At 34.5% G+C, this 14,762-nt stretch overlaps 1 protein-coding gene across 2 annotated transcripts; it reads left to right on the top strand.

Annotated features, from left to right (window-relative positions):
* Positions 1 to 694: 694 nt before the first annotated feature.
* Positions 695 to 14,757, top strand: LOC139142855 (uncharacterized). Of its 2 annotated transcripts, XM_070713025.1 has the most exons (12): positions 1,068 to 1,529; positions 2,395 to 2,656; positions 3,174 to 3,336; positions 4,420 to 4,582; positions 5,288 to 5,442; positions 6,108 to 6,184; positions 6,461 to 6,561; positions 7,251 to 7,364; positions 7,572 to 7,704; positions 8,049 to 8,147; positions 9,893 to 9,985; positions 12,717 to 14,757. In XM_070713025.1, exons 2-12 carry the CDS (start codon positions 2,422 to 2,424, stop codon positions 13,019 to 13,021), a joined length of 1,638 nt encoding a protein of 545 aa, XP_070569126.1. In that variant the 5' UTR covers positions 1,068 to 1,529; positions 2,395 to 2,421; the 3' UTR covers positions 13,022 to 14,757. The 2 variants fall into 2 exon arrangements, with proteins under 2 accessions (XP_070569127.1, XP_070569126.1); XM_070713026.1 differs by lacking the exon at positions 8,049 to 8,147 and having other exon boundaries at positions 695 to 1,529.
* The last annotated feature ends 5 nt before the right edge of the window (positions 14,758 to 14,762 follow it).

Below are 14,762 nucleotides of genomic sequence, written 5' to 3'. Positions count from 1 at the left end.
TGAATGGATATTTGTCCGTGTGGAATGCTACTACGTTAGGCAGAGTGTGTGCTGTTCTGGTTTTCGTTTTATATTTCATTTAGACCTACAGCTATATTTCAAACAAACCTACATCTCCATGTTTCAACTACGTTGTAATTTACTCTATGTATGTATTCACAAACAAACAAACAAACAAACAAACACAACGATAAAACATTGAAGACTGAGCTCCCGATGATGAACTTTGATCATCGAGAGTTCAGTGAATTTCTTTGCATGCGATATACATTTTATTATTGAACGGCCAGGTCGACCCTACTGTTATTGTTATTGGAACTGGTTACGGTAAATTATCTACTTTGAATCACATTAGGCCTATTGGACATGTTTTGATTTCATATTACATGAAACCATTGGCATTAATTTATTTATTTAAACCTGGTTTTTGTCTAACGCAAGTAGAAAACTTTATAAACAAAGAGTATAAGCTTACGACAGTTTTCGATGCAGCACTTGCGTTTCTGTAGGTCTACATCTCAGAATTTTATTTTCTGGGTTTCAAAGAGTCATAGTCGTAATTTATCACTTTTCTTATCCATTTTGAATTCACGGTACTGAAAGACTCGTGTGATTAGAAAATTAAAAGGCGTGGATTTTTATGGTGATATCACTTTCGCTAGGCTTCATGAGTGCTGCTATAATAATCGATTTTCGCTTAGCGTCTCACGCCTCCTGTATGCTTGTATCCATAGCAACACTACACCCGCTGCAAAAAGCCCTTAAGGGACCGGGCAAGCAGAAATAGAAACTGTTTCATGTGATGGTATATCAGACCTTAAGTCTTACTTTTCCTTCGAGTAAATATACAGTGGAAGGTGTTATTTAGATTACAGAAATAGATATATCCTCATTTACGTGACTAGCTCGAGGCATGACTGTGAACGAGGATAAACAAATCTAAGGGTCATTGTGGGTCATCCGACTTCATTGACAGTCCATCAAAATTTGAATAACAGAGGTAGCTAGCCGCAGAGAACAACGTAGTATGGATACCCTTCATCGGTTTAACGAGGGACGGTGGTTTAACAACTGTCTGCTAAGCCCTTTGTCAATAAGCGTGTCATACTTGTAATACATGTTGACTCAAAACAGGCAATTGACACATTCGCACATTGCCGGAGAAAATCGATCGGGTAGTCTTGCTTTGCATCGCCGCAGACGATTGATCGGTTGCTCCGTTAATCACGTTATGGTTGACCGCGCTTGAACTGAAGTCGAAAGTATTCCACCTGCAACATCAACAGGCACCTTGCAAGCAACATGGTTTGTTGTATTTACCATCCCTTTCTCCAAAATTTCAAAGCAGTCTTTGGTTTCTCGAAGTTGTCTGGTTATATTCGTCGCGAATAACTCCTCAAGGTCGATCAGAAATTGTAGCGGAGTTGCGGGGTGCTATTGGAGCGGAGTACACTCTCTGGAAGTACATCGTACATCGTTGAACAACCATCGTATTCAACAGGTTGATAAGCAACACATACTCTCAGTAGGTCAGTTTTTGTGTTTTTGTATTTCACACTTATTGAAATGACTTCCCTCGATACCCCTAAGTAGTGCCAACAGACCTAAAATATTGTATTTGACTATTGGTGGCACACAACATTGTCTGGTGTCATGGTAACCATGTGACGCTCGTTCCATCAATTACGTGTAAATATCATATGCAAAATTACTTTAAATATTAATGATATTCCTATTTAATACCAGTAATCTTCTTGTTTGTTCAACCAACTTTATTCCTTTAGAATGGCTTTTGCATGAAATGACAAAATGTAGGTGTGTGTGCATTGGGCCAAAAAACAGGGCCAAAAAACAAAACAAAGCAATAAAAAATTTCAGTTTATGAATGAATTAAATGTTTTGCAGTTACAGTTTATATGAAAATATTAATCTTTTCAGCACAAGTTTATTGTTATTGGGTGTTATGTTCATGACACTGGCTAAAATATGTAAACTTTTCACCAACTACCGATTGTAACTTTGATGATAAAATAAACATCAATGTTCACACTACCGGTATGTTTGGATTATTGATCGACATTTAAACACATGATTATCACATCAAATCGCACTTGATGAAGAATGATGCGTGATGCCAATCTATTACACCATTGATTCAAGAGCTCTTTCTGTGACTCAGAAGAATTTTACACAATATTTAAACATGTATTACTTACTGGGCTGACTCAAACAAACTTCAAGGAATATGCAAATTGACTTATAGAATTAATTAAAAGCTAGAGGGCACACTATGTGGAAAAAATAGTTTGATCCACATGTTCTGAAAGTTAAGCATATTGTCAGCTTTTCTAAACTGAAACCCCTCCTACGTTTTACAAATTCATGTATTTTCAGGTTCAAGTCTAATCAATAACCTTCACCATGGGATCATCTCCATCAAAGAAAGGAGACAGAAAGAGCATCATCAGTTCTGAGTCGGAAAACAAAGACAACAAACAACATTACCTGCCTGACTTTGTCTTTGCAATGTTGAAGGACTGTCTGTACAGCCTACCACTGCCACCAGGCAGAGGTGTCAATGATAAAACATGTGAAAGAATTGCAAGACATGTTAAAAAAGTCGATATTATGGAACCACAGGATATCCTCCAGAAAGGTAAAACATCTGAGTGTAGGGATAGTTAACTAATATTAACTACTGTAATTTAAACTTGTCAAGGAAAACAGAATATGGATAGATAGTATGAATGATTTCTGAGTTTCAAGCTTGAAAAATTATCATAATTCTTTTTTGCCATACATCTATAGGAGTGAAAGATAAAATAACATTTTAGTGGTCAAAACAAATATTACAGGCAATTTTTTGTTTATAATAAAAGCAATAATGACACTTTTACCATTGTACAAAATATTTGTTGACAAAATAACATGTGATAGTGCAAACACACATTAAGGTCTGTGTTATGGCTTGTGTCGAATGGTTCAACAGGTCAGCATGCATTTTTTATAGGTTTAATGCAAATTTTCATAATTGTTTGTGTAAATTTTTATAATGGTTCATCTTTGGATTAAAATCATCATTGTTTTAAGTCCTTCAAAGCATTGTGTGTTAGTTTACCAAAAAAAGTTTGGTAGCGTTATTTTCAAATACCATACCTGTAATTTTTACTCAGGTGAGGCTGCCAAAGGTATTTACATTGTTGTCAGCGGAGAAGCTGAAGTGGTTTCAGAGAAAGGCACTGATGTCATAGCAACCATTTCAAGAGGAGACTACTTTGGTGAAATTTCAGTTTTATTTGATAAGCCATGTACTGCCAGAGTTAGAGTACCCAATAAGTAAGTGTATCTGAACAGCTATGTACGGGAAGATTTAGTAAAAGAAGTTGAAATACAAGTTTGTGTGAATTAATGGAGTGTTCTAAATAGGAGGCGTAAATGTGAAAAAGTTCTTTTTCAGAAGTAAATTTGTATGGTTCTGGCTGTGAAACTTTTAAGTTAGAGAAGAGCTTTGATATATCAACTGTTGTTCACAAGTTGTCATTTATGAAATGTTACAAAAAGTAAAGGGTGTCGCCCAGTAGTAATGTGCCTGAAGTAAATAATGATGATTTTGCAATGTTTTCATGTAATGTTTGGATATTTTAATTTTTTACCACACTTTGTGTGTGTTGTTATTCAGTGAAGTTGAAATACAAATTGAAACAAAAAACCAGGTTTGAATCAAAACACTTGAGGTCAGTGTTTTTATTCATAATCCTGTCTATTGTCGCCGAGTGGTACAATTTTTTTATCGACATTATTCAGAATTTCCATTATTAAGTGTAGTCTCAGAGAAATGGCAGACTGCCTATGTACACTACAGTGTGATAAAATTCACTTTAAGTTGCCTGCTGTTCACTAATGTCCTTTTCAAATATAAGCTAGCACATGTAACGGCCATGCATTGACTTTGTATATCTGTGTTGTAGGTTTTGAATTGCAACCTATAAAATTGAAATTTTTATAATTGTTATTATAAGCTTATGTGTATTTTGACAGTCTGTCAACTCTAAATGTATTTTATATTTTAGTTACCTTTGGTGTGTTTATTGTAGATCTGCAGTAAATATATATGGTATGTTCATTGCACCCCTTTGCTACCAGTGGATTTTGAATTCAAACCAATGCAGGTGCAATCTCATGCATGAATGAATCCTTGCAATATTTTTCAATAGTATAACGTCCTTGATATCTTCTGTAAAAAAGTCACCTGCATTCTTCACTGCAATAATTGATGCGACATGGTAGTGGCAAAGTAGCGTTGTACAATATACAATTCTTGTGCTGTCACTCGATTGAAAATCAAAAACAAACTATGAAATGGTGACTCAAAGAATGTTTTATATGTCGAGTTTGTGTCATTTTATTTTCCAAACACAGGGCAATATTACTTCTACTTAAAAAAGACGAAGCCAAACGCATTCTTCACAGAGTTGAAATAGAAATGAAGGACTACTATGTACTCAAGAGATACCTGGATACAGACGGTTCCGTGGATCAGAATGTCTTACATAAAGAAATAACACTCAATGCATTCAAACAGGTAAAGTTTCTAAAATTAGCAACCATTGATGCTCTGAGTCAGGGATTTCAAGTACATGTGCCGTTCAAGAATTGCAACTGTACTTTCCAGTGGAAAGTAATTGAATTCTTCCAACTTTTGCGTATGTTGATAGAAACAGTTGTGCAAATGGGAAAAATATTGTCAGTCAACCGTGCAATTTCTCAGCAGATAATCAACAATCCAAATACGGTTCACTGGAGAAGTGGGTAACACCATTTACTCAACTGTCTATGGTAATACTGAGATGAACCAATTTTAAGTAGGCTACTCATCAATTTAATCATGTAATGACACACATACCTTTTCAAAATACCTGTTTCAATGGAGAGGGCATGAGTGAAAATTAGTGGACATAGTATAAATTATTATTCACCTAAGGACTTGCTGGGGTTAGGTTAGGATAGAGTACTTAGACAGGGCCCCCAGGAAAACCATTTTTCACCATTTAGCATCCATAGGTTTATGTCCATGAATTTCACTCATGCCTTGGAAGGAATATTTATAAAATATTGAAAATAAATTTATTCGTTTGTAATTAGACACACTGATAAAATATTTTGCTTCTCTCTTTATTATGACAAAAATTCATTTAATTTTCATGTGTTTTTAGTGCCTGTCACTTAGCAAATTAGAAAAGTTTATATAGGTCCCTGATACAGTACTTTTTTATTCAACATTTTCCAGGTACCGCTTTTTGAGCACTGGACACCAGAGTCCTTGGAATTCATGTTGTCACGACTTCAAAGTGTACAGCAGCCAATTGTGGTGTACCCTGCAGAGTCTTGTCTACTCATACAAAACGACCCATCTCAAGAAATTTGCATTCTCCTCAGAGGAAAGTAAGTGCCTGTCATACTCACAATTGTACATTGGATAAACCATCATACATTATGTACAGCATTGTGCCACATTTTAATGATCATGAGATTTATTGATGTTATCCATTATATAGTACACAGTGCAGGCTACAGCCAATCAGTTGTGATCTTAAATGCTTTAAATACATTTGTGATGATCTACAGGAAGTCATTTTAATAATGATGGGCAAACATTTTTTACAGGGATTTTAAGTCTTAGATTTGATGGCAAAATTCTGGTACACAGAAAAAGTGCATGCTGATTTGCTGTAGATAAACATGTACTTATCAAGTTATTAGATTTCAAATAATGCTGTTTAATTATTCAGCTGCTCAATCTCACTTGTCATGGTTTTGTGTGGTACAGTTTTGAATAGAATGGCCAGATATCTGACTCTTATATTGCATGAAGTTAATTGGTCTTTACTCTCACGGTTCCTATTTCTGCTTTAGTCTCTTTTTGCTTCGCCATGCCATTGTACTGTTTACATCCCCATTTGTCTCTGTACATCTCTCAGCCTGTTAGTGTGTCTGTATTTCTCGATACTTTTTTTACCAGATTTGACATTGAACTTACTCAAAGAGAAAAGGAGGTGTTTTATGAGTGCCAATTTCTTCACATTTGTATTAAACAAATTTAATCGTAGATTGGAAGTTCTTGATGGACGAAGACAGATTATCACCATTGAAGCCAAGAAGGTACCTGTATGTCTTGGAGAAGAAGGTGAGGTGAATGCATTTGTACAGCTTGTACAGTTTCGATATACAGTCACTGTACATCTCTGAAGTAGTAATCAGCAAAAGATTAAGACAAACCCAACCTGTCAGACACTTTCTCTACTGATAAGTAAAGTTTTACTTCTTTTATGAATTTAAATTCCTTAGAAAAGTCAGGCTTCAGTGGGTTCATGTATTGTATTGTATTTCCACTGTATGTCTATGACTATTCGAAGTAATATTTTGAAAAATTCAGATGTTTGTGAATTATTTTCTTTGTTAGGAATGTTCACTGGCAAAGAAAGAGTTACCAGTTTCCGTGCATTAACTGCATGTCATGTGATCAGCCTGGAGAAATCATTTATTCATGAAACTATTCAAGAGGTGAGAAAATTCTGTGTTCGCCGCCTACTTGTCGCTCAATGGAATAATTATTGAAAAGAAACTAAACTCAGTAAAAGTGATTTTTGATCAAACCTTTTTTATCATCTTGGTATCAGACATTTATACGTAGAGAAAGTTAATTATCAGTTCAGGTAGTTCACACGTCCAAAATGAAGCCTTAAAACTTTTGCTCAAACTTTTCTAAAGCAAACTTTCAACCATTCTGAATCTTTCAAAATCAAGAATAGAAGTCAAGGGTTGCCATGCAAATTTTAGTACTAGAGAAACAATCGCCCAATATGTACCAATATTTAAAGTTCAAAATGGCTGACATCCCTATGTTACCTTTATGGGAAAAGAAAATTCCAGAATTTCACAAAACTAGGCTGGTGAAAACTTTATTTACTCAATAAATGAGCCTTCATCAGTGGTAGACCAAAGGAATATTGTAAAAACTTGAGAGTCTGAATATCTGTACCTGAAGCACATTTTACCTTAATAAAAATTGCTTCGTTATTATTGTTTGGGTTTTTCTTCAGTAATTTACAAAATGTGGAAAACAGGACAATGATCTGATAAAATTATCCAGTGTATGTGTGATAATGAACACAACATTGCTACTTGACAATGTCCTCTTGTTTTCATACATTTTTTTATTTGATTTTTTGGAAATATCCTATTTGAAATAGTTTGAGCAAGATGCTGGTGTGTATTATTCAAGATCTTCCGACTACTGGATGCAAATAGGTAAATGGAAATCCAGAAGAGTCTATCAAAAGTATGAAGCAGAGCTGCAAATAGAAGTAAGTGTTCTTATATAAGCAGTCTGGTGATTGGTCCATAAAATGGGAATTTATCTTCTAAGGCTATACAAAGCCAATGAGTGTGTTGCTTACATTAGATTTTTGTTGACTGCATTGTATGGCAGACAATTTGAACATACTTGAATGTACTGTAGGAAAATTTGAGTAGCAAACTTTGAACAAAGTTTTTAAATGTCTTTCTTTTAGGTGGTGATGCAAAAGTTATGGAACACTCTGATTTTTAGTGAAGTACCAGTTGGTTTTATCTATATGATTGCCATGACAGCGACAGCCTATGAACACAATAAAAATGAAATTGTACTGACAGAAACGGACTATAGTAAGTAAAATAAACTTTCAATATTTATATTGCTCAATGTAATTGAAAAAGTGTTCCTGATGTTCTTGATTTTTGTCAAAAATCATTTGTGAAATTCTATCGGGAAATGATATCTTGCACCAATCATAATATTGTGTATGCATAAAAACAACTCTGAGCTGAGCAATTATGTCAAATTTGATACTGAAGAGTGTATAACAATGATTACAAATCAAAGAATAGTGACAGTTTCTTTACCATACATTTGATGAAATATTATTTACAGATTTCATCTACTTTCCTTTTCTTGTACTGCATATTCATTGCATCCATGATAATTAACACTTTGCTGTCTCATCTTAAAGCTTACGTCTGTAGTCCCGTAGAAAGCTGTTATGATCCTTATAGTAAAGTAGACAAGAAATGGCATCTCGACTCCACGCAGGCACTAGATCTATTTGAGAGTAAGGCATGCAACATTGCACTGTGCACACCTGTTTATTTGTTAAACACACATGTTAGCATGGACCAATTCTCAGTCTTGTATCTATTTATTCATTTCAACTTTAGGTTTTGAAATGGATGGACACTGAGATGATACTAACAAATGTGCTGTTTCCAACATTTGAAATCAACCTTGCAAACCTTACAAATTCAATGCAATACCAGCTGTTTTCTTTTGGTGCTTGCGAAGTCACCAATAAAATTATACTTTGCAGTGAATGTTTCATCTGTTTATCTTGAATGATTAACATTGAATTCGTAGCAGTCACATGGTCCCTGTCTGCATGTGTGGTATAATAAACCTACTTTTATGTGCACCAACCCTACAATCAAACTTTAAGAAGGTGAAATCAATCGATGAAGCCTCAAACCGAAATGTATTAATACTCACTATAATGTCAACAATACTGACAAGTTTGTGTGGCATGCAAAGGTTAAATTCAAATGTACCAAATCAAAACTGAGACCGGAAGATCTGTCTCATGAGGGCGTTATTTGCATTCCCTCTCTCAGGCACCCCTGAGCAACAGGTCTCCCTTCTATTCATCAGTTGCTCCTTGATATTAAATCAGTCAATTGTGACATGTACATGCAATTCTGAATTGTAGGGGTTTTCTGTGCTATCAAATGAGTGTTTGCCATTGTATTTCTGATCACATTTTTTTAATTTAAATTTCAACATTTATGATCTTTTGGGAAAACCTATCTGAGAGAAATACATGTACAGACAGACACAGTGAGAAGAGATCACATTTTTATCATCATTTGCACAGTTCATGTTTCAGTCATAAACATAAATATCACATTTTCATGTGATTTCTGTATGTACACAGTTTGGATACCCTAGTTCTAGATAGTTACCCATGGTGCACTTTGCTTTCTTTTTCAGTTCAAAACAATGTAAGCAGTACCTATTTTTGTTGATATTTATTTATGTTGATTTCATCGACTAACCTTAACCAAACCTCAGTTTTATTTATACTGTACTTTGAACAGTGTTATACTATAGCCTCTCTAAGCAAAATGCTTTTACTAAAATGCAAGGACATTATATGACTAACCATAGTAAAGCTTTGATTTCTTAACGAAATAGCTAATCACATTTTAAATTTCATATTTAACCAATATGTGTTCATGGAAATACAGGTACATTTTAATTCTAATACTAACACAGAAAGATCTTGCTGTGGATTTTACACTTTTTTATCAACCAATCTCATCAGAATGATCTGTCAGGATGCATGGTTCATTTTTCCAAACTAACATTTTTGCTGTGGTCAGAATATACTGATCGTGTAAATTAAATAAGTAATATTTTTCAATTGAACTTTGCCTGGTACATAAAAGCAGTCTGTAACTTTGATAGAAGTTTGTGTGATTTGCAAACCTGACCGGTATTCAAAGCCTAGTTTTGTTGTACAGCTTTCCTGGAAAAACAACCTTTTTATCTCTGATAAAATGAATATTTGAAATAAAACAAAGTAACAAGGAATGAAAAACTGATTTCTTTGAACAATGTTAAGAGAGCAAACTGACATGTCTACCAGGGTTCATCATGTTTCTGAAAAACATTTAAATTTCAATATGAAAATCATTGTATCTGCCAAAATGGCCTATGTATAAATCATATTGACCACCATTCTGAATTGCCTTATGTTCACATTACAATTCATGAATTCTAAAATTTAATTCATCCTCCCAACAGGAAACCAACAACTTTTTCTGTTGGTTGAGGGCGCTGTTCAATTTATTTCACAGGCAAAGCCAGTGCTTGACCTCAAGCCAGGTGATGTGTTCTGTAAGTAATACGACTCAGTTTTCTAAATAATATAATTACTTTGAATTAGCTGCATGCTTTTTCTAGGGTTTTCAGATTTTCATTGCAATCAGCAGGTTTTCAATTTAGCGAAAATGACATTATAACCATGAAATAAAGGGAAAGGGAATTGACAGACTTAGCTTAAGTTTGTTAAGAGGATGCTAGCTAAAAAGACATGTTTGACAGTAATATATTGCAACATATTATTGGCTAAAATTTCTGATGAATTAATCAGTAAAGGAACATCTTGCATCTCAAGTATACTGGGGTAACATAGGGTACAATGTGTAGAGATTTTCATCAAAGTAAAGTGTAAAAGGTTAACTTGTAATAAAATGATTACAAGACAAAGATATTTTATGAAGCCAATTACAAGACTCTCCACATTTCCTAAGTCTGCACAAAGGGTATCATCTAGTGTTTGATAGCATACACTACCTTTAATTCATACACCATGACAAAGACGGTAGAATCTACAGTAAAGAAATCCTTTCCTGAATTCAAGTTTATCAGTGAATAATGGAAATCTATAACAAATTGTATTGGTGATATCATAGGTACATGAACATGCTAAGGTTGATATCAACTACTGTACCATAATTTCAGTCCTCAATTTAGTGTTTGCTGTTTTTAGCTACTATAGACTATAGTCTATAGAAGCTATTGGGATGGGTATCTGTCCGGCGTCCGTCGTCAGTCTGTATGTATGTATGTATGTATGTATGTATGTATGTATGTCCGTTTGTGAGGCGTCCGTCCACTCAAATATCTTGAGAACCGCAGTACTTACTGATTTGATATTTGTTGTGTAGATGAAAAATATGATTTTGAGAAACTATTTTTTTTAATTTTTTGATATTGTTGAAAATAGGCAAATTAATGCCAAAAAAGGTGTTTTTGGTAAAAAATCTTCTTCTTCATAACCGCTGGTCAGACAGCTTTGTTATTTGGTATACAGGTCCCTAGGGATAACCCAACTTAGATTTGTTCAAATTGTGATGAAATATGCAAATGTGTATTTTTAAGGAATTTTTTTGTCATTTTTGGTCAAAATTTGACTTACATTGTATGTAATTCTTGTACTGTGTAAACCCTATCAATTCACCCAGAAAAAAATAATTAATATGATTTTAAATAATTGAATTAATTAGGAAATCATCAAAGCCAAAATAATTTAGTGTGGAATTATCAGAAAGTTCAACTTTTCTTGGAGGATTAAAACATGTAAAGGCAACTTTCCTGAATCCCAACTTTGATATATTCTGAACCACCATTTATGTTATCTAAAAGAAATTGCTCATAATAGTTTGTCATGATAGGGTGGTCAAATAAGTAGAGATAGAGAAAGTTCTAATTTCCATTTATGATTGACTTGGCTAAGGATAAAATAAGATGACTTTTTGAGGAAAAAAATAGAGTGGTCAATTAAAAGAGTGGTCAAAGTGATAGGGTTTTTATGGTAAAGCTGAGCTGTAAGATTCCTCGTGCTATTTATAGCAATTATGCAATCTGTGTAAACAGTGCAATGAAAGTGTAACATGATTCCTTATAATGCTTTTGATGACCTTGAACTTCTTAAGTTACAAACATTTGTCTCTTCAGTGTGCTTTCTCTGAGTACGTACAGTCTCAACTTATTCAACAGAACTTACTTACAATGTTAATTTGAAAGTTAAAATATGCTTGGTTAATAGGATGAAAATACTGATATTAAAAGATAACCTGCTCAAGATTCTTTATAACCTGACAGACACGCTGTTTTTTTAAGACGTAAATCTTGATTTAAGCAAGTCTTGTTTACTTTAATTAGAATGTATTAACTCTCGTTATTTGCTATTATAGACTAATATAGTCTCATGAAATATGCAAATCTGTATTTTTACGGAATTTTTTCCCTTTTTGGTCAGGCCATCCTGAAATGAGCTATCAAAGATATCCACCTTCTTCATCAATACATGTGTCACAAAAGGTTATTCTCTACATAACACAGCAGAGCTCTGTCAACTGTTGAGTCGCTTGTTTTTTTTTCAAAACCGCTGGTCAGACAGCTTTAATATTTGGTTTACATGTCCCTAGGATGACCTTAGTGAGATCATTTCATACAGTCAGGAAATACTTAATTTTGTATCCATGTCTATAGTAGCTTCAGGGACTTTGGCCCTATGTTTACTTCTTTTCCCCTCTTTGGGTCTGCAGACTGCCCAGATTGGTATTTGACTCTGCGTTTTGTAAACTCTTTCACAGTTTACTTTATAAACCATTCTTTAATTCAGAGAGGAATGATTCAGTGTTTACTTTAAATAAAGAATGTATTTCTTCAAAATTTCCTATCAGTATGAAACTGGAAGTACCAGGTACAAAATGAATGCATAAGTGAGACTACAGAAACTAAGGTGCTTTTAAATAAAATTCTTTGGTTGCTGTCCGTGTGCTGGTAGGTTTTCAGAGAAAATTAAGAAAACAAACACAATGTTAACGCTATTACAAATAAAATATTGTTTTTCCACAAGAACTAGACTAAAATTGAGCTTATGTTAATACGCCTGTGTTTTTTGTCTGTGTTTGTTTTTTCCTGGCTAGCTGGTAGGTTTTTCAAAAATCCAAGGATGGCAAACAAAGAATTTTCTTTAAATGGCCTAATGCATCGATGCATGTTTCTATAGTCTAATTGTTGACAATAACAGTAATCACAATGCTTCATGCCATGACAGGGAATTCGTCCTGGTTGCCGGCGTCAGGACACATCAAGGCCTCAAGTTCATCCCTGTTAGTTAGATTCACAGCCAAGGCAGTGCAGGACGCATTGAAGGCTTATCCAGACGCAGTCTTAATACTGCCACAGAAACCCTCCCAATTGATCAATGGGGAAACCGCAGAAGATACACAGAGTGTGAAACAAGGTACTGGAGATGACGATGCCGGCAATTCAACAAAACAGACGGCTGAAGGTGATAAGGAAACTACTGTTGACACAGAAGATAATAACAATAATGATGACAAGACTGTCGATGCATAATGACATTTGTTTGCTGTTCAAAAAATATTCATCTGCTTATACACTTAGCACATTCTTACACACTTGCTACACGGTTATTGAACGGTAACTTCATCAAAGTTCTTGTACTTTGGTCATTTAAGATATACATTGCTAGATAGATGGGAATGGTATCTCAGACAGGACATTAAATTCACAGAGACCTGAGAACTGTACACTTTCTCTACTGTATCAGAGACATAGCTGTGAAAAGTAGTTTTCACAATTAATGAGTGACATCAATGAGGGCGCACATTTCACTAGTCTAACAACATTTACTTTTTTCAAGTTGTTTTATATTCTGGTTGCACAATGAAACAATATTTAAAACCTTGCCACTCTGCTCAATGACATTGCCTGCTGTACAAAGGACTGGATAGAGTTCAAGCATTGTGTACATATGTCATTAATCACAGGGCAGACAGGTTGGGGAGGGGGGAAACAAATGTTCTTTCCCTTCTACATCATCTAAGTTTACAAACTGTTCTTCAACATAGTATTACCTAGCTCCCTGCCTTCTCTAGCCTTGCTGTGCAAGGTATGACAACATGTGTTAACCCTTTGCACCCTGGCCCCCTGGCGACCTATGACATCATACGGACATTTTTGTCCGAGCCGGGTTCAAAGGGTTAATGACGACTCACACCTGGCAGAGTATTTTCGCCCGATGCTTAGACTTTGAATATGTATGTTGATAGTTTCACTTGTTCTACACACACTTGATCAAAGTGGTTTTGAAGCAGTTTGATTCAACATTTCTTGGTTTGAACATATGACATGTATTAGAAGAGTGTGGTATCACAAAATACATAATTACTGAGGATTACTGTGTGTCAATTTCTATTGTATTGCAGTCTGTTGCTTTGTACATTTACTTGTGGCGATTTCTATTTTATTGCCATTTCTTGCTTGGTACATTTTCTGATGTGACAATTTCTATTGCACTGCAGTTGTTGTTTTATACATTTACTGTAGAGATTTCTATTGTACTGCTAGCTGTCTGTTATTTTGTACATAGGCTATGTAAAGTTGTAAAGTTTTTAAGTATTAATTGTGAATACATGCACCACTTCACCAATTTTACAATCTTTGCTCCCTTTCATCCCTATTCCACAGACTGAGTTGAAATTCTGCAGTTTCTCTGAATTCCGATAGAATCCAATCAAATCTTGGTGTTTATGGCAGAACAAGCCTAAAAACTGGAAGTTTTAAACTTTGCTCAGGAAACTTGAAACTATTCTCTTTCACAATAAAGAAAAATGTCAGGCATTACCATACACAGGTTAGGACTGAGAAAATTTGCCGAAAGTTTATTGAGTTTTGAAATTCAAAATGGCTTGATCTCTTCCTTGGTCTGGCTGTTTTGAAAACAAATTTGATTTTTCAAAAAAAGGAAAAAAAACCCATCAAACTGAATTTAGTCAACAGGCTTGGTAAGTTTAGGGCAATATAGATCAGAACATCATTGAAAAATTCTGAATGTCTGAAAACTCCATGAAGCCAATTCTACCTTGGCAGAATGGCACTGACAACTTTCTCACAACAAACTACGTACATACACCATTAACCTTACAAAAACAACACATACCATACTGAAGACTTATAAGTATACGTTTTTGCATTGATAAGCTCTCAGAAATTAAACAAAGCCAACTGTAAAACAATGAATAATTGCAATGATAATTTCAGATGAGCAAGGAATACTGTACCAAATTGAAATGTA

The sequence above is a fragment of the Ptychodera flava genome, chromosome 10 (assembly GCF_041260155.1).
Source record: "Ptychodera flava strain L36383 chromosome 10, AS_Pfla_20210202, whole genome shotgun sequence".
In the NCBI taxonomy this organism is placed as follows: domain Eukaryota; kingdom Metazoa; phylum Hemichordata; class Enteropneusta; family Ptychoderidae; genus Ptychodera; species Ptychodera flava.
Note: the sequence above shows the minus strand (reverse complement) of the source record. Positions and strands in the feature narration are given on the sequence as shown.